The sequence below is a fragment of the Drosophila willistoni genome, chromosome 3R (assembly GCF_018902025.1).
Source record: "Drosophila willistoni isolate 14030-0811.24 chromosome 3R, UCI_dwil_1.1, whole genome shotgun sequence".
Classification (NCBI taxonomy): domain Eukaryota; kingdom Metazoa; phylum Arthropoda; class Insecta; order Diptera; family Drosophilidae; genus Drosophila; species Drosophila willistoni.
This window is the reverse complement of record NC_061086.1, coordinates 22,865,176-22,882,740: the sequence shown is the minus strand read 5'-3', so window position 1 is coordinate 22,882,740 and position 17,565 is coordinate 22,865,176. Positions and strand designations below refer to the sequence as shown.

Sequence of the window (17,565 nt, the reverse complement as noted above, 5' to 3'; positions counted from 1 at the left end):
CAATTAGTTGCATTTGCCTAATTATAATAATAATAATTAAAATGAACATAATAAAAAAAAAGTGTAATTAAAATGATTTAAGATACAACGAATAAATATTAATTTTTTTATTTTTCTCTTATTATTATATTATACACACACAAAATATATTGTATACATTTTGAAATAGTATTTAAAATGAATATTTAATTATTGCTTACATTTAATTATTCTGCAACTCACGAAAAGGTCGCTCAATGAGCGATAACTCTGTAAATAATAAAGTTCAACAGAATACATAATGGTATAAAATATATATATACAAATTTTTGAAAAAGGCCGACGACAAAGCATAATAACAACAATATATCAGATAATTGTAACAGAGGCCTAAGAATCTTATTGTTGGAGATTTAACTTATATAATAATTATCGTGCAACAAGAGCATAACTTACACGCAAAATAATTTAAATAAAGAAACTTTAACTATGATAAAAAAAAAACAAGGAAAACTTACTAATTCTATAATAGCCAATTAAGTGTTAAAAAATCACCACGATTACTATTTAAAAAAAAAAAATATAGGAAGCGCTAAAGATTATCAATATTATCATCACTATGATCATTATCAGGATCATCGATTAGCGTAAAACCAGCATCCTGTGCTGAATTTTTAACAGATGTGTCGCTATCTTTGCTGCTATTCAGCTTTTCGTTGCTTGCTTTCGCTTTATTTTCTATGGCCAGTGGAGATGGACCATCTAATATATCTTGCACTCCTGAAACAGCAGGTAGTTGACTCGATTGCTGAGTACTTGTCACATTGATTGCATTAAGTAACATTTTAAGATTTTCGCCCGACAAACGATCGCCCAAGGCTTCGTTGTGTTGCGGCTGAAGTTGATGAGGAGCTGGAGCTGGTGGCGAACTGTGTCGCATCTTTATCCAAACCTTTGGACTAATGACATACTTAAAAGTTAGTTTCACAATGTAGCCCACCAAAGCCACCAAAGCGAATGGGGCTATTAAATTAAATGGGAATGGCATTTCAGCTAAAGTAGAATGATTCATTTGATTAAACATTTTTCAGATGAAAAAGGATCAAAAAAAAATTTTCACTTACACGATAGTTTTGACATGGTTTGTGTTACCTTCTCCAACAACATTTCCAATTGCTTGAGAAACAAATCATTTAGGTACATGATTAAAACATAATCTAATCTGCATTCACTCATATTCAGTTTCGCCGATTTTCTGCAAACATATATTAACATGTACATAAATAAAGTTTTCTTCATTTAAATTAAAAATTTCTTACCTTAATCTGGCCTTTTGTTGGTCTATTTCGGATTCTTGAAAGAAATAATTCCAGGCACGTGAGCCCCAAGACAGCGAAGAGGAATCTAACTTTTGGCTGTTGTCTATCATGTCAATCATGGCATCGACTTCTAGTTTCTAATGAAAGAACATCGTATTAATTATTCCGTATTTCAATTAAATATTCATTCAATAGCATACCTTGTTACATTCTAAATAAGTAATAAAGTAGCCATAGAAAAATATTCCACATATAGTTAGAGTAAGAGCTCCGACGCCGTAACGTTTGTTTGTCAACCAGGCGACAACACCTATTATTAGCAATTTCAACAAAAGTCGAACCTATGATAGGTAATTTTTGTTAAAATCATGGTAATCTGTTAAAGGAGGTCTACAACTCACCTCGGAGTGTTTAGTTAATTGTATAAAATCGGTGAAAATATCCGGAAGCCAAGAGAAGTACGTATAAGAGCAACCATTCCCACCGGGAAACAATGGTGCCGCTTCCGCATTCTCCAATATCCTCATTAATATTATATCAAGATCCCGGGCATCTTCCACTGCCTCCAGTTGCTCCAACTGGTCCGGAAATAAGCTAAACAAAAGCGAGCGTTTGTAAAGCGTCGACGTAGCATCGAACTTGATTCAAAATAAGTTTGAAATAGTTAATTAAACACAAACATGACGTCATTCACTTGCCGAATTCGGGCATAGACTTGTTTTTTTACACACCTGTAGACGCTGTCGTTGAAATAGTAATTTGACAAATTTTTTAAAATACGTCAAGGCCACTGCATCCTCTATGGCAGCTATTGACTCTGGAGTTGCCTGGCATTGACATGTATCTGCATTCGAATCCGTAAGGGCCCAGTCCGACCACGCAACATGGGGATCAATCCATGATTCTCCGTCATTTTGGCCACTTTGACACCAGACAGTTGGAGTTAAAAATAACAGAAAGCTTAACAAGAAGTTCACCCGCATTGTGTAAATGCTTGTTGACAACCGCAAATTGGACAAAATATAAACAAACGATTCTATTTATAATAGATAAATTATACAGCTGATGAAATTGAGCGGGATAGAGTGGGGTTGGAAACAGCAAGTGTTGTAAAACTATTTTGTCATTGCAGACAATAATCGTTATCGACGTTATCGGAGCCAAATTAGCGGTGTTATTGGAGCAAAGTTATCGCTATCGACATTATCGGAGCAAAACCTATCGTAATCTACATTATCGGAGCAAAACCTATCGTAATTGACATTATCGGAACAAGGTTATCGTTATCGGAAAACGTAAAACTGCGGGAAAATTCGTTATTATCGATGGTTTTGCCAGCTCTAGTTGCCAAACTGTTGTTTACTCCGCACGTAGCTTAAACTTTTTTTTTATAAATTTTAACTGTTAAGTTAAATCTCAATGTACAAACGCTTACGTGTTTTTCAACAGTAAAGTTAGCATACATGTATCCAAAATTCGTCAATTTAAAAAGATTGAAACATTAATTGAATTTGTTGTTTTTATTGTAATTTCCTTTATTTACAGGAAACAAAAAATAATAAATTGCAAATGTATATTCGCAATAGATTGGTTGGTAGCTTTTTATATAATTTTTGTTTGTTAAATTCTAGCGTAAACCTTATGGGTTTTCCGTTTAGTCGGCGCCAAAATATTGTTCCTTGTGTTGCTTGTTGTTTCAATTAACATTTTCTCTCTTCTGAATACGCATATTCATTAAAAATGTTAATTATGCTTTTGTTGTTTGTTTTTGGAATAGTAATCTTATGTACGTGAGTGTGTGTGTGAGAGAGTTGCTATGGATAGGTGATTCTTGTGTGTATATATGTTGTTCGGGGAGGAGTGACTTGTGTTTTGTGTGATAACATAATGGTTTAAGCGCCCCTCGCGGCTACTACTCCAAAAAATGCTAGGCGACACCACAGCGAAGAGATAGATGATAAAAGAGAATGAAAACATGGGTTCCTTTTGTTGCTTGATTGGCTTAAACAGCTGGTTTCTTCTGTTTATCACCTTCAGCACCAGTTTCATCATCCTCATCGGTCTGGGACAAGCTGGGGATATTATCATCCGAGTCCTCTTCATCGTCGTCATCATCGACATTAAAGTCATCAAACTTATTGTTCCAATCGCCACCTTGATTATTCAGGAAATTGCCAAACATTCCATTGTCTTTGGAATCCGCTAAAAAATTAAACAAATCGCACATTAGATCAAATGCAGGCACTTGGTGCTCTATAAGTGAACTAACCGGCATCCTCATCATCGGACTCATCACGCCATTTAGCAAAGTTTGCTTTAAGGAAATGCAATTTGGTCTTATCCGTGGTCAGTGTTGGCCAGAATGGACCGCTCTCCTTTTTGGGTATTGTGAATTCCAGACAGCGTCCAATATTCTTGTTTGTCACCTTTTCCGGATCCACGGAGTGCAAAAAGTTCAATGTGACTTCATATTTCTTTGATGCATCCAGCGCATTGATACCCTTAAAGGTGAAGCTATTTTCTGTCACTCTGAAAGCAAAATAAAATCGATTAATAGGAGCAATTTGGTAAAAATAGAAAGTTGTGCTTGTCTGTATTAGTATTCAATAAATACGTATATTAGCTTACTTGTGTTCAATATCCTTGCACTCCACATCAATAATAACATAGACCAAGTCATTGCGTTGAGCCCAGGAAACTGGTGGAGGAATAGAGCTGAAATCGAAAGAACAATGCAATTAAATAAGCTAAACTTACAAACGGGCATGCATATTAATTAAAAGCGTAAACGATGTTTCTAGAATCTAGACAAAGTTCAAAGCGTATGCTAAATGTCTGCATTAACATATTGTTGGGCGATTGGATTGACCAGTACATATATAATCTGACACAAATGTTGCTGCTTTTGAATGTATTGCGAATTTCTTTAGATCTGCTTTTGTCCTGTTCCATTGTTGTTCCCGGTGCTAGTGCTAGCCCATAACATAACCTCACTAAATCTGCTGGTCTAGAGACCTTTCGAATCAACTAAAAATATCATTGTGCCGAGACTCACCCATAGATTTGGACTGTTCCCCTTTCCATATAATTCCCTTTGCGGCACGCCAATATATATTAATTTTAACTATAAAAATTCAGCACCAAAAAAATGGACGACGCTGCCGTCGCCGTTAGCCGGCGACGTCGCGTCATTGAAAATTTGTTAAAGCACAAATTAAGGTGACATTAAAAAAACTATATCACTGTTTTGTTTAATTTTAATTAAACGTTCCAAATGCAATCTTTGTGAGTTCGAGCAATGGTTTTCTTTTCTTTTGCTATTTGCAACACAAAGCCCCAAGCACGCGGCCGCCCGCCCCACAAAGAAACGCGCAGCGCCAGAGAAGCCACAAAAAGATTGCAAATTAAAGTGACGCGAGTATTGCTTATTTGTATAGATTTTAACGTTTTGGATAATTTGCACTTACCCTGCTGTCGACATTTTGTTGTTAGTCTTGGAAATGCCTTTGTCAATTAATTTAATTTCCTATTTCTCAGCAATTTTCTCAGCCCGTGTCAACCTAGGCAACGATAGAAATCGAAAAGCAACTTTGTTATCGGAAACTAACTTGACAGTGATGTCAGATCAAATATTTTAAGGCCAAAAAATCGACTTTTAAAAATAGCTAAACAAAATTTCAAAAGTATAAAATTGTAGTTTGTAGCTTCTTTAGCTGCAATATTTTACAAAATAAGATGCCGGAGTAGCTTTAAAAAAAGGAAACGAAAGAAAGTCAATCAAAATATTGTAGCCTTTCGTATTACGATTACTTTTATGTTACATATTATATATAATTACAAAAAGATTATTAATCTACGAAATTCATATACATATATAATTGTTAGGGCCATCTAGTACAAGGCCAACCGCCGGAAATTCAAAATTTCTTTCATTTTGGCGGGGCGATTTAAATTTGTTTACGGTTACCCGACAAATTGTAATTCGCTTTCGCCCTCTGGGTTAAAAACGGAACTAGTCATATAAATGCAATTTTTGTCAATGTACCCGCGGTTCAATATGTTTTATTATATTTGATATCAAAATGAGCATCACTTCCAGTGGGTTAAGGCCTTTCGACCCCATAAATGATATTTTTTGATCCACAGCTAGGTCAATCTAGCCGTATCTGTCTTTGAACTGATTCAACCGGATCGGACCACTATATCACATGGCTGCCACAGAAAGGATCATGTATCTTTATCTTTATACAAGTACGAAGATCTGGACTCGAGTCCCTGGCTAATGTATGAATGAATGAATATAATTAAGCAAATTTTTTATTTAGCTATTCAGCTATTTTTGAGAACGATTTTGATTAGAAGATGGCAACACTGTTTAGCTGAGCGAATTCGTTGTGGCTAGCAGATATTTTTTTATTTGATTTGTTGATTTTGTCTTCAAAGCCACCCACAGTTATTAGCATATTGTTTTAGTTAATTTGACTATTGCAAGGAACTAGGCTGGACACCAGAAAGCATCAACTTAACCATAATGACGTCACGCAAACGTAGCGGAAGCGGCTCGACCAAGCGGCCCAAAGAGAAGGTAAGCAGTTGGAAATTCCGGATTATAAATTTATGAACCTACATATTTGATTACCCCAAATTGCGCTCCAAGGTTGTCTACATTTATGAGCTCTTGTGTCGTGGCGAAGATCCCAGCACGGATAGTCCAGAGTTTTGGAACGAGTTCTTTTTGCTACAACCAAATTTCGAGGCACTGGAGACGGAGATCGGAAAATTCAATACGGAAACGTTGCAAATGGTTAAACCGAATCTTAATATGCTAATACAGAAATGTATTGAAATGCTAAATGCAGGTAATAACCCATCGTCGGAGCTAAGTCTGCTTATCGTAATTCTTCCATTCTTTTGTAGATGATCACCCCAAGCGCCTGTGTAATAGTCTTCAGACTTTATGCTCTCTGTTCTACGGCATCTTCAAAAAAGCCAACGTGGATCCAACATTTAACATACTCCAGGAAGTGTTTGGCCACGAAAAAATGGATGAATGGCTGAAACTGCTGATGCAATACTGTAATCGTATTCTCTTGGGTGATGTTACCGAAAATTCTCGCTTCATGTGCCTGAAATTGCTTATGGTTTTGGTGACAGGCACGGATAATGTCAATCAGAACGCTCTATTTGAACCTCTCATGATGCACAGCATGTTCGATGCATTTGTGAGGCTTCTAAGTGATCCTACGACACGTGGCCAACATGGTCACGACATAGTGATATTGTTGACTATTTTGGTAAATTATCGCAAGCATGAGGCGACCAATCCTTATGTGGTCCAGCTATCAATATTAGCCGATGAACTGGCCCTAAATGGGTATGTCAAAATCACAGTTTCATATTTTTCATGACTGAACTTCTTATCTTTTCTTTTTGTTTTTAGATATGGCCAAATGATATCACAATCTCTAATTGACTTTTGCCGCCAATATATACAAAGTCTGAACAATGTGCAATCCTCGTCATGGTTCTCATCGCTATCAAATATTGTGGGCAACATGTTTGTTTCGGACGAAGGGTGTGAGCGTGTTCAGCAGATTAAGGCTAACAATGGTCTGCTATTGGCCCTTTACGAAGCAGTGCATTTAAATCGAAATTTCATTACCACCTTGGCTCATACTCAGGCAGAATCGAGTGCACCTCCCTCGCCCAGTAACACGTTAAGTTTAACTCAACCCACACCTGATCTGGCCAGTGCTCCTATTATCGATATCACACAGTATCCGACCAATCTTCTAGTGGCTGTTTTCCAATACTGCTCGATTGTAATGCAGGACAATAAGAATGAGTCTAGCATTGCCAATTTGAAACTATGTTTCCTTATACTCACTTGCATATCGGAGGATCAGTATGCCAATTCGATAATGCACGACAGTAATCTGACCTTCAAGGTCATGTTACATCGGGCGCAGATGCGTCATCGCAAATTAAATGTGGATCGCGTGGGCAAATCGCAGCCGCTGGCTGCCACTCTGCTTGATCTTTTGGTTGAGTTCATTGTGTCGCATTTAATGAAGAAGTTCCCCATGGAATTGTATTTGCTTTGTATTGGAGTTATACATCGCATACTGTGCTATCAGAAAAGATGTCGAGTGCGTCTCAATTACCCATGGAAAGAACTGTGGTCAGCGTTAATTGGTTTATTGCGATTCTTAGTTAATCAAGAGCAGACTCTGGTCAAAAAGTGCAACATATTCCACTTGTCACTTCAAGTCGTGAATATATTTAATTTATTCATCACCTACGGCGACACATTCCTGGCCACCACAAACAGCTATGATGAACTCTACTATGAACTGAATCGCGAGGAAAAGGTCTTTACGGAAATACACGCCATGGGTGAGTAGCAATCGATAATTGTCTCCATAAGCATACTATTCAATTTGTTTATATATTTCCAGTTCTTCGCTATACAACAATGCCCGAATGCGAATATAAGGACGATGTCATTAAGCTTTTAAACGCTCTGGTCAATATCCTAGCAATTGTAAAGCATTTCCAAAACAAAATCAAGGAATGGCTAGCCGAACAAGGTCTATCTACGCCCACGGAAGATCAAATTCTTGATGTAGTGCGCAAGAATTATGATCTTACTTTGAAATTGCAGGATTCCCTGGATCAATATGAACGTTATGCAGAGGCGCCATTGCATACAAATTTCTTTAAGACGATGGTTCGGGATGTGGTGAATGATACACGAAAGCATATCTATGGTTATGTTAAAGAAGCTGTCTCTATCATACCAGAGCAAGAGATGCTGCTAACGGGAGCAGCTGTACCCACGGCAACAGCCACAAATGCTGGGACCAGCAGCACATCAGGCACTACAACACCCACCTCAACTAGCAACATAGTAACAGAAAGTGCGACTATAGCAACAACACCATCCACATAGGAATTGACAACGAGAGAAGACTTTTAGTTTTGTAATTTCTAAGAAACACACATACATATACACATATATACACACACTATAATACTAAAACTAAAAACTCGATGTAATCTATAAGATTGAAAAGTGCTTTCGGCGAGTCCTCGAAAGGTTCGTTGCTTACGTTATAAAGCAGTGCAGTTCTATTAACTATATGAAAAAATTATGCGAGGTCTCCCCATATTCATATGGAATTGTTTGTTAATTATATAATATAAATTCAAACCTTGAATTTTGATAGTCTTTGTCCTAAATCCAAATAATTTTTGTATATATGTCAAGTATGCAAATATTTTATACATACGTATACCATATTTTGCATTATTTATCAAGAACTATGTATATATATTTTTAAAAAATATATGCATATATATATTAAAATATTACACATATTTGTCTATATTTGAGTTTGAACTATTGTTTTGCATCATGGGTAAAATTGGGAAGATATAGGTACATATATGTAAGCCTGGATACCCAAAAATTCACAATTATTGAGAATTATTAGAAGAATTTTTAACCACCGATTTCTAAAACTGGTTTAGAGGAAATCGCGCTTAAACTTTTGGAAGGTACTCACACACAATCCTACATGGCCTTACGAATTCAGCTATATCAACGAGCATTATTATCAGATTTTCTTGAAATTTAATGAAATGTCCTTAAATGTAAATACATTCCTAAAATACAATTACAATTTCCAGCCCTTCCAGGTATATAAATCGTTTTGATATAAAGTAAATATACTTGGATCGGGAAAACTTTAATACTCACTTTATTGGAAATGGACTCATTTAGTCAAAATTTATATAAAGGATTCAGCTTGTCCATCAAAAACAATCTAGGAAATTTATATTTATTTTTTTATGCGTTTTATTATTTATTTTGTTTATATTTTCCCAAGCTTTCCAGGTATTTAATAATCATTTCATTTTATGCGTATAAATACAAAATTGTGTATAAATATGTGTATAATATATAGTTCTCGATATATAATTAACAATTTCAAATGTAATAAAAATATTTCTGGGTAGGAGATGACAAATACATTGCTAAATAAATGTGAGAAATACAATGCAATAAAATATATGTAGGTATATTATTTAAAAAAAACGCAATATAAATTATGTATAAATTTATAAAATAGATTTCCATACATATTCTTCATATTCGTTTGCTCAATTTTCTTTAAAATATACAAAATTATTTGTTTTTTTTTCATCTTTGTTTAAAAATAAAACTAAAATCTAATTACTGTTCATATTGTACAAATCGTTGACTTAATATAATTTTTGTTTTATGTCAAAAAGCAGGGCCAATCGTTCACTTAAAGGCACAATTTACAAAGAATATTAAATTAAATTATTTATAATTTTTATTTTTTGTATAATGCATTGCCCAAAGTTATATTATCTTGTCGTGGAATTCGAATGAAACTATATACAATCGTGTTAAAGTGTGTTCGAGTTTGTGTGTATATGAGGCGTAACTTAATATGTGGGTAGATTAAGATTAGAAGTGATCCACCTTGACGGATACTGTGTGGGCAGCCGCATTGCTAGGCAAATCAATGTTATCCCATTCGGTATGCAAATTCTTCTCACTATCTGTGGCCTTTAGGGCTAGACCCAATGAAGCGGTACGTCCGGCACAGTGGGGTATATTGAGGGTAACAGGCACTAGAAACTCAAGGCCCTGTGGTCCACACATCACAAGAGGAGACAGCATTGTTTCACCTAGAGAGATCGCATAAAATAGATAAAGAACAAAAGTCAAAATATATATCTACTTTATAAAATAGTATATAGCTTCTTGGTTGGTTGTGTCAAGTGTTATATCTGCGCGAGATAGTGTAATATTGTATAGTGGTTCAAAAATAGACAGTTCATGTGGCATAAATACAATTGATAAAAAGTGTGTGAAATAAAGACAGATTGGGACAGATAAAAAACACACAGTAGATAGCAATTAAAGAGATTGAAACAGCGACAATTACTCTGAAATGAATCACTTTTGTCATGCAATTTTTTAAAGATGTAAAAAGTTAACACTTCACAAATGTATCGATCATGCGTATCCTATAAATAATATCAAAATCCTTTAAGAACTCTTTTGTTTCCTTCGGTAGTGATTCATTTCAAAAGTCCAAGTACAACACATTTCAGGAAGTAATTTCAAGAAATAGAATTCATAAATGAAGAGAAATTTACAATACCTAAAGATTAGAGGTAATGAATGAAATGTTTCATGCAGAAAGCTTAGTTTTTAGTTTAATGAGTTAGTTAGTTATGAAACATAAAGCAAATAATACAGTTACCAACCACCATTCAAACTACACATATCAATAATAGACATATAAACTGCACAACTAATTTGCATTATAATAACATCATTCGCAATCAAAATTAAAAAACAAAATATTATTTATAAAAAACGTGTGTGGTTTGTGACTTAGTAATTTGATCTTTTTTTTTTTTTTGTTTTGGTGGAGGTTATAGAAAATGTTCAAGTAAACCAACCATTTTCCATATCCAACGGCGGACCGCCTACGGCTTGACCCATGCGTGGATCACTCACAGTGAAATAGATCTCCTGGCGAACTCCGGGCGGAATGGCGCCCGGTGGTATCTGCAGCGAGACATGCCACAATTTGTCGGCCAAAGTGCCGCCATTTGAATCAAAGAAGCCTCGCATAGTGCTCGGTTCGCGTGGCATGGTGGGGAATGGACCATTCGTGCCGGAAGCTGCCGCCGGAGCAGATGTGGGTACCGGGCCGGCTATGGGCAGGGACATGCTACTGCTGAAGGGTGTGCTGGATGCATTGGGCGGGCCCACAGGAAGGCTGACTTGCGAGGTATATTGAGTCTCAATGGAAGTGCAACTGTCACCAATGGGGGAACTTGGCGGCGGGGCTGTACGCTTTAGGATATTAGAGATGTGGAAGGGCGCTCGATGGGTGCGCGGCGATGGAGCTGGCTGGAGGTCAGAGACAAGATCAGCTGCCTCGAATACATCATCGGAGATATGCGGCTGCGAGACCTCACTGGTCATCAACATGCCCTCGTTGTGTTGGTTAGTCTCAATGGCTGTGGGCTGTTCTGTGGTCACCTCAGCACTGGTATCCTCCTCCTGGACAACTTCTTCATCATCATCATCTTCTTCGCCCTGTACAAGAGGAGCTTTGCCCTGATTGGGATTCTCAATGACAGTATCTGAGGACTTCTGCAGGTCCGAACGACTTAGACTTGTGTCTTCTGTCACTTCCTCTGCTTGAACATTTATTTCCACCTCCACTTGCTCTGTTTTGCATTCCTTCTCCTTTTTTTCGTCCGTTTCATTTTCACGTGACTGCAGAATGCTCTCCTCTTTCGACTCGTATATGGGAGCAGGTCTGCCCACATCCCTCTTCGACACATAGATGGGTTCAGCCATGCTGTCGAGAGCCTCGCGACGCGTCTGATAGATTTGATCTCTCAATTGGGTGCGCGTCTTTAAGGCGCTCTCTTTGGCCTCTCGCCGAGATTGGTAAATGCTCTCCGAATTTGATCGCTCGGAGCGATCATCTCTTTCGGATTGACTGCTACTCTGTGGACTAAATTCACGCTCCATATCGCGTTTGCCCTGGCTAATCCTCTCCTGCATTTCTCGTTTCGATTGATACAAATGATTGCGTTGCATTTCCCGTTGCATTTCTCTACGAGATTGATACATGGGCTCATCCTCTCCAGCCCCACCACCACCCTGCTCATTGGCAGCTCCTGGATAGAATCGTCGTCTGGTCATTACCTCGGAATTGGGCGCCCTTCGCTGTTCGGGCATCATATAGGCCCCATTACGAGTCTGATAAATCTCCTGATGCTGTTGATGTGGGTCTTGTGGGTCATAACCATTGGGAGCTGCCATGGGTCTCCTGCTGCCATTGCCGCCATTGCGATCTGCCGTGGTGGTGCTATGACGACGGACTATGCGTCGCCCAATTCGACTTGCAGCTGCTGCTGCTGCCTCTGCCTGCCGGCGTTCCAAATCGATACAGGCTCGATTGGCATAAAGATCATATTGATCGTAGCCATAGCCATTGTCCTGTGGTGGCTGATGGTGATGATTGCGTGGAACTATATTGCCGTAGATGTCCTCACCCTCTAGATTCTGATAGGTGCTATTCATCATGTCCTGCTGGCCAGGATGAGGCGGATAGCGTCCCCTATAATACGGATCATGGTGAGGCGGCGGTGGTGGTCCTTGAGACGTGTGATAACCGCCCGCTGATGGAAAGGTCGGATACTCATCGGGATAATAGGGCCTCTGCACACCCCTCTCCAGCATGGACTGCTGTCGTCTTAGACCCTTTGCCTTCCTCTCGGGCTCCACCATGCTATTCATACGCCTCAATGGGCGTGTCGTCTTAATCAGAGCATTCTTCAAGGCAGCCAATGGACTTTTCAGTACCGATTTCTTTTTCTTGTGCGGCAAAAGTGGTGGAGGCGGAGCTGCAATCTCCCTGCCATGATCATCATAATACTGATGGTACTCAGCACGCTGTTGGTGCTGGTGTTGCTCCTGCTGCTGTTGTTGTTGTTGATGATGAGGATGATGATGATGACTCCTACTCGTGCCATAGTGATTATAGTAATTGGGATCCTGTACATGTGGTGGCCTTTCATTGGGATAACGTGGAGCTGATCGCGATCTTTGCATGGCATGTGCTGGATGAGGATGACCACCTGGCGGCGGTGGCGGTGGCATCGCATAGTAATCGTCATAACGCTCATCGTATGGCTCCATTTCGCTAAAGGTTTTTATATGTTTACTTTTATTTATTTTCTATTTAGTTGTAATAAACGGATTGGTATTTTTTTTTCCGGGGCATAACTGGGTGCTGGCTTTACATGGACGTGACATTTTCTAAGGCATTGGCAAATTATTTTTGATCTTTCAATTAATATTTAAATAAGTTAGAGCACTAGTAACTATAATATATTTCCTGTCCTTTTAAAACTTGCAATATTGAATTAACACTCAAAATTTGAAATATTTCAACAAGAATTTGCTTTAATTTCGTTTTGAAAATTTGGAAAAATTGTATTTGTTTTAGTTTATTCTTTCTAAACTATGAATGATATAACTTTTGTTTTAAATTAAATATAAAGGAAACACTTTGAAATATTGGATATTTGGACTATTAAGAAAAAGAACTGATTTATTTTGCTTTGATGTAATTACTCTCAGTGAGTTTAATGAATTCTAAAAGAACTAAGGAGAAAACATCGACACAATTGCCCATATAAGCCCATGAATGAAAATTTCAAAAAAAAACTTTCAGCTGAAATCCGCTTCTCAAATCACATTTTTGCTATATTCCTAATTAAATCAATTATTTTCAGCTTTAGTTTTGAAAGTTTTTGGTTTTAAAATACCTTTGGACAATTGCTGCAAAAATTTATAAACAAAACACACACATTCCGCAGTTGCGAAACCAAATCGTTCAATATATTGCCTATATATCGTATTATATATATATCTATATATATGTATATTGCATATTTTGTAGAGAGAAGTTGAAATACCATTTACCAAGTTATTATTATTCGTAATTCAAACAACAATAATTAAGGGAAAAATTCTATTGATGATATATAATTTTTGTTTATATGATTTTTTGTGTTAGTTATTTTTTTGTGTTTTTTTTTGGTTTTAATTAAAAATTTGTATAACCCAAAACCTTGGTTAGATTCAAATACCTTTATTTTTTTGTTTGTTTTAGATCAAATTGGAATACAGTTTAGGGAAATATGAGAGAGAAAACAAAATGCTAAAAGCATGATAAGAATAAATAATAGAGGATTTCGTTTTTTTTTTTTCAAATAGAAGAATATAAAACAAAAAAAAACAAAAAAAATTTACGTTAACCCGAAAAATGTTTTATTTTCGTATTTATTATTATTTGTTTATTTTCTATTTATTTGTATTTACTTTTTAACTTTAGGAACTTTTGTACAACTGACAATGAAAATAGTTGTTATTCGGATATTGTTGTTGAATTGGTTAATAATTTTGGTTATGGCAAAATACAATATGATAAATTTTTATTTAATATGCGATTTCAGTTTTGATTTTCTTTGGTTCTGTGCGTTTTGGTGAAATTTTTGCAACGAATTGTTTATCAAAGTTGTAAAAAAACAAAACAAAACAAAAAAAAGAGTAAAATTATAAAACATAATGACCATTAACCGCATGAATTATTATGGAATATATTGGCATCGGTATGATTTGACTGATTGTTTGATTGATCGATTGACTGATTGTTTAACTGGCATCAAATAGCATAAATAACAAAAATAAAAACATTTTTCGTTAACACAAATGGTTTGAAGGGAAAAGAGCAAAAGAAGAAGTTAAATCGAAGGCGAATTAAAAATGTATTATTTTTTTTATATTTTTCTAAGAGAGAGATTCACTTGGGTGTTTTTTTTTTCTTGTTGTGTTCATTTCTATTTTCCATTGGAAATAAATTTTCTTTCTTTGTTCAGTGAATGGGAGGGGGGAGAGGCTTTGGAGTGGAGTACATAGAGTAGGGGAAATCTGAGCCAACTTACCTCATATTGTGATGGTGCCCGGCTGTAGCCCCGATTTGGGGTTTACGATACAATTCGAATGCTGAACCACGTTGCTCCCGACTGCCGGCCAAATCCAGAGCATGTCGCTCGGGTGTGTGTGGTGGTAGGTTACCTAAAATGGGTTAACATGTATCGAATTATTTTCGGAATAGTGCTGAATCCAAAGCCTGTTCAATCACTGGACTGGAATTCACTTTGACAAAACTGATTGGAATGATTAACTTACCAATTGGCGGTGGCATGCCACGATGTGGTGCTATATAGGGACCCGTTCCGCTTCCACCATTATAATGATGGCTATTGCCATTGTAGCCATTGGCTGATGGATAGGGCTGAGCTTGTTGCGGTGGCGGGGCCTGGCCATAAGTGGGCTGCTGCGGTGAGCCAGGAGTTTGCTGTTGGCCATAATGATGATGCGATGAGGGCGTTGGTGGATAGTAAAAACCATTGGGGGAACGTGGCGAACCAGAGTCCTAATGAATATAGGAGGGTGGGGGAAATAAAAACCTATTAAAATCCTTTCATTTTCAATAAATTTCTGTACACTTACCCCATTTTCCCAGGGTGTGGTGCCACCACTGCCACTGCTACCACCGCTCTGGACGGGCGGACGATAGTTCTTGGGTTTTGGTGGTGGTACCGGTTTGAAGGGTCCACCGCTGCCATTGCTGCTCGGTGTGCCGTTGCCATTGCCATTGCCATTGACATTGGGCGGTGGGACGACTCCACTGCCATGGGTATTCTTTGGCAGTTTGCTGTAGTCGGCTTGGGAAACGGAATTGTTGCGGCTGTACGAGGTAGTGGTGGTGGTGGCGGTGACGGTGATTGTGTGTGGGTATTGGTGGTTATGGGATTTTTTGTTGTGATGTGGTGCAACATACAGATATAGAGAGAGAGCGTAAAAAAGTCGATGTTGTTTTTGTTGATGTTGTTGTTGATTTGTGACATAACAAAAGACAAAGAGAAAATTCACATAATTATAGGAAAATGAGTGAGAATTAAAATATACCAACTAGACAATAAGTAAGAGATTAAAATTAATTAATTAATTGATGCACAATATAGACATCGTTTATTGCACTTTTTAATGGAATCGGTTTGCTATTTACAAAAGAAGAGGGCAGTGTTTGCTATATTTCGATTGGATTTCTATGTATATACATATATTAATATGTAAGTGCAATATCGTTCAAAATGTTCGAATCGAAGCATTTTTGGGCTTAGACAAGTGTATCGTATGGAGAAACGGACGATCTCAATGCATGCAAAGGTCGGCGATGATAAAAGCCACAAGATGGGGAATTTGTTGCTTGTGTAAAATGCAAATGGGACATATGGGGCACATATAAATGGTAGCTTCTAAATGGATCACATAGGAATGAACGAATATATATATACACATATGTATATATTTAAAACGATACAACATATTTACGTTGAAACGAAAGCATGCGATATTCAGTTGTTGGGCAAAAGAAAAAGAAACGTTTACATTTCGTTAACAAACAGAAAGTATACATTAATTTTGGTTAGTTGAACAAGATCTAGATAGAAAGAGAAGATATGGGTATTCAATGTATATAGAATCATACCTATATTTGCCATAATCGGTTTTAGTTTCCACCAATGGTTTGCGTGGACTGCTATCCAAACCCAAATTCGAAGGACGTTGCGGTGTGCCATTGCGAGGATCTAAGAGATTTCAATTTAAAATTTAATTCGAAGGTTACGTTCAGGAATTTCATTTGGTCTTACCAATATTACGGGATGCATTCATCTCATGATAATGCGGTCGACCGGGACTACTTTGGCGATTCAAATCATTTGCAGGACCAAAGCCACGATGATCGTGTGGAGCACGACCATAATCATGGGATGGACCCACAGGCGGCAAGGGACGACCACTAAGAGAATAGACAATGTTAATTAGCGAATCCAAAGATTTAAGGGGGTCATTTCCATTTACCTTGCTGGCACTGATTTGAGATCATCGGGGGCATTGGGTCCCAATCGTCCCAGATTCTGCATTTGTGTATTGTTATATGAATCATAGCTGGAGACGCTATCATAGGTGGAAGCACCATTGACCTTGTGCTGGGCTGCATTCATCCGTGCCTGCCGCTCGAGAGAGGCATGTTGCTGCTGTTGTTGTTGCTGCTGTTGCTGTTGCCTTTCGATGGTATCGACACCGTTTCCTGCTACTACTCCACCGACCAAGGCATTTCGAGTTATATACTCTGCTTGAACATCATCCTGAACAATTGGCTTGGAACCAAAAAGACGCTCCTGGGCACTGCGACCCAAGGTGCCGCCACTCGAGCTGCCGTTGCGCGAAGACGAACCTGAAGTATTCAGGGGCAAGTCACCCGGTTTGGATTGACGATCGATGCGTGGCGGCAAATCGGGGGCATTGATACCATATAATGATTGTGGGCGTACGGCTGTTAGATCACCAGCTGATCCTGGTTGTGGTGTCGCCTGCAGCTGCTGTTGTTGTTGCTGTTGCTGCTGCTGCTGCTGTTGGTTAACATTTGTTCCATAGATGTTATACTTGCTGGAATCCAAAGTCTGTCGACGATTTGGTGGCGGCTGAACGCCATGATCATAGGGTACCTGTTTTTACAAGTGCATCGAAGTCGAGGTGAGGATCGAAGATTGGATAGTG

The 17,565-nt window shown here is 37.8% G+C and overlaps 4 protein-coding genes across 15 annotated transcripts in view; 1 reads left to right on the top strand and 3 right to left on the bottom strand.

Annotated features, from left to right (window-relative positions):
* Positions 1-169: 169 nt before the first annotated feature.
* LOC6647054 lies at positions 170-2,411 on the bottom strand. Its single transcript, XM_002070240.4, has 6 exons — positions 2,030-2,411; positions 1,700-1,936; positions 1,499-1,639; positions 1,299-1,435; positions 1,104-1,234; positions 170-1,032 (listed from the first exon to the last, which is right to left on the bottom strand). Exons 1-6 carry the CDS (start codon positions 2,279-2,281, stop codon positions 572-574), a joined length of 1,359 nt encoding a protein of 452 aa, XP_002070276.2. The 5' UTR covers positions 2,282-2,411; the 3' UTR covers positions 170-571.
* Positions 2,412-2,885: 474 nt separating this feature from the next.
* Positions 2,886-4,888, bottom strand: LOC6647055 (uncharacterized protein CG16817). The gene is made up of 4 exons (XM_002070241.4): positions 4,766-4,888; positions 3,927-4,013; positions 3,568-3,827; positions 2,886-3,500 (listed from the first exon to the last, which is right to left on the bottom strand). Exons 1-4 carry the CDS (start codon positions 4,777-4,779, stop codon positions 3,301-3,303), a joined length of 561 nt encoding a protein of 186 aa, XP_002070277.1. The 5' UTR covers positions 4,780-4,888; the 3' UTR covers positions 2,886-3,300.
* Positions 4,889-5,672: 784 nt separating this feature from the next.
* Positions 5,673-8,688, top strand: LOC6647056 (armadillo-like helical domain-containing protein 3). Its single transcript, XM_002070242.4, has 5 exons — positions 5,673-5,883; positions 5,956-6,157; positions 6,216-6,672; positions 6,739-7,694; positions 7,757-8,688. Exons 1-5 carry the CDS (start codon positions 5,830-5,832, stop codon positions 8,248-8,250), a joined length of 2,163 nt encoding a protein of 720 aa, XP_002070278.1. The 5' UTR covers positions 5,673-5,829; the 3' UTR covers positions 8,251-8,688.
* A 457-nt stretch (positions 8,689-9,145) lies between these two features.
* Positions 9,146-17,565, bottom strand: part of LOC6647057 (tight junction protein ZO-1) — an 87,170-nt gene continuing 78,750 nt past the window's right edge. For 7 of the 12 annotated variants that reach the window (XM_023178289.2, XM_023178288.2, XM_023178291.1 and 4 more), the window contains 8 exons: positions 16,867-17,513; positions 16,656-16,804; positions 16,493-16,592; positions 15,451-15,688; positions 15,127-15,373; positions 14,880-15,012; positions 10,806-13,072; positions 9,146-10,022 (listed from right to left, as the gene is read on the bottom strand). In XM_023178289.2, the coding sequence (XP_023034057.1) occupies positions 9,799-10,022; positions 10,806-13,072; positions 14,880-15,012; positions 15,127-15,373; positions 15,451-15,688; positions 16,493-16,592; positions 16,656-16,804; positions 16,867-17,513 (4,005 nt within the window). In that variant the 3' untranslated portion in view covers positions 9,146-9,798. Of the gene's footprint in view, positions 10,023-10,805; positions 13,073-14,875; positions 15,013-15,126; positions 15,374-15,450; positions 15,689-15,999; positions 16,260-16,492; positions 16,593-16,655; positions 16,805-16,866; positions 17,514-17,565 lie in introns of those variants that run through there. The other 5 variants (XM_023178296.2, XM_023178301.1, XM_047013571.1 and 2 more) reach the window with 3 other exon arrangements.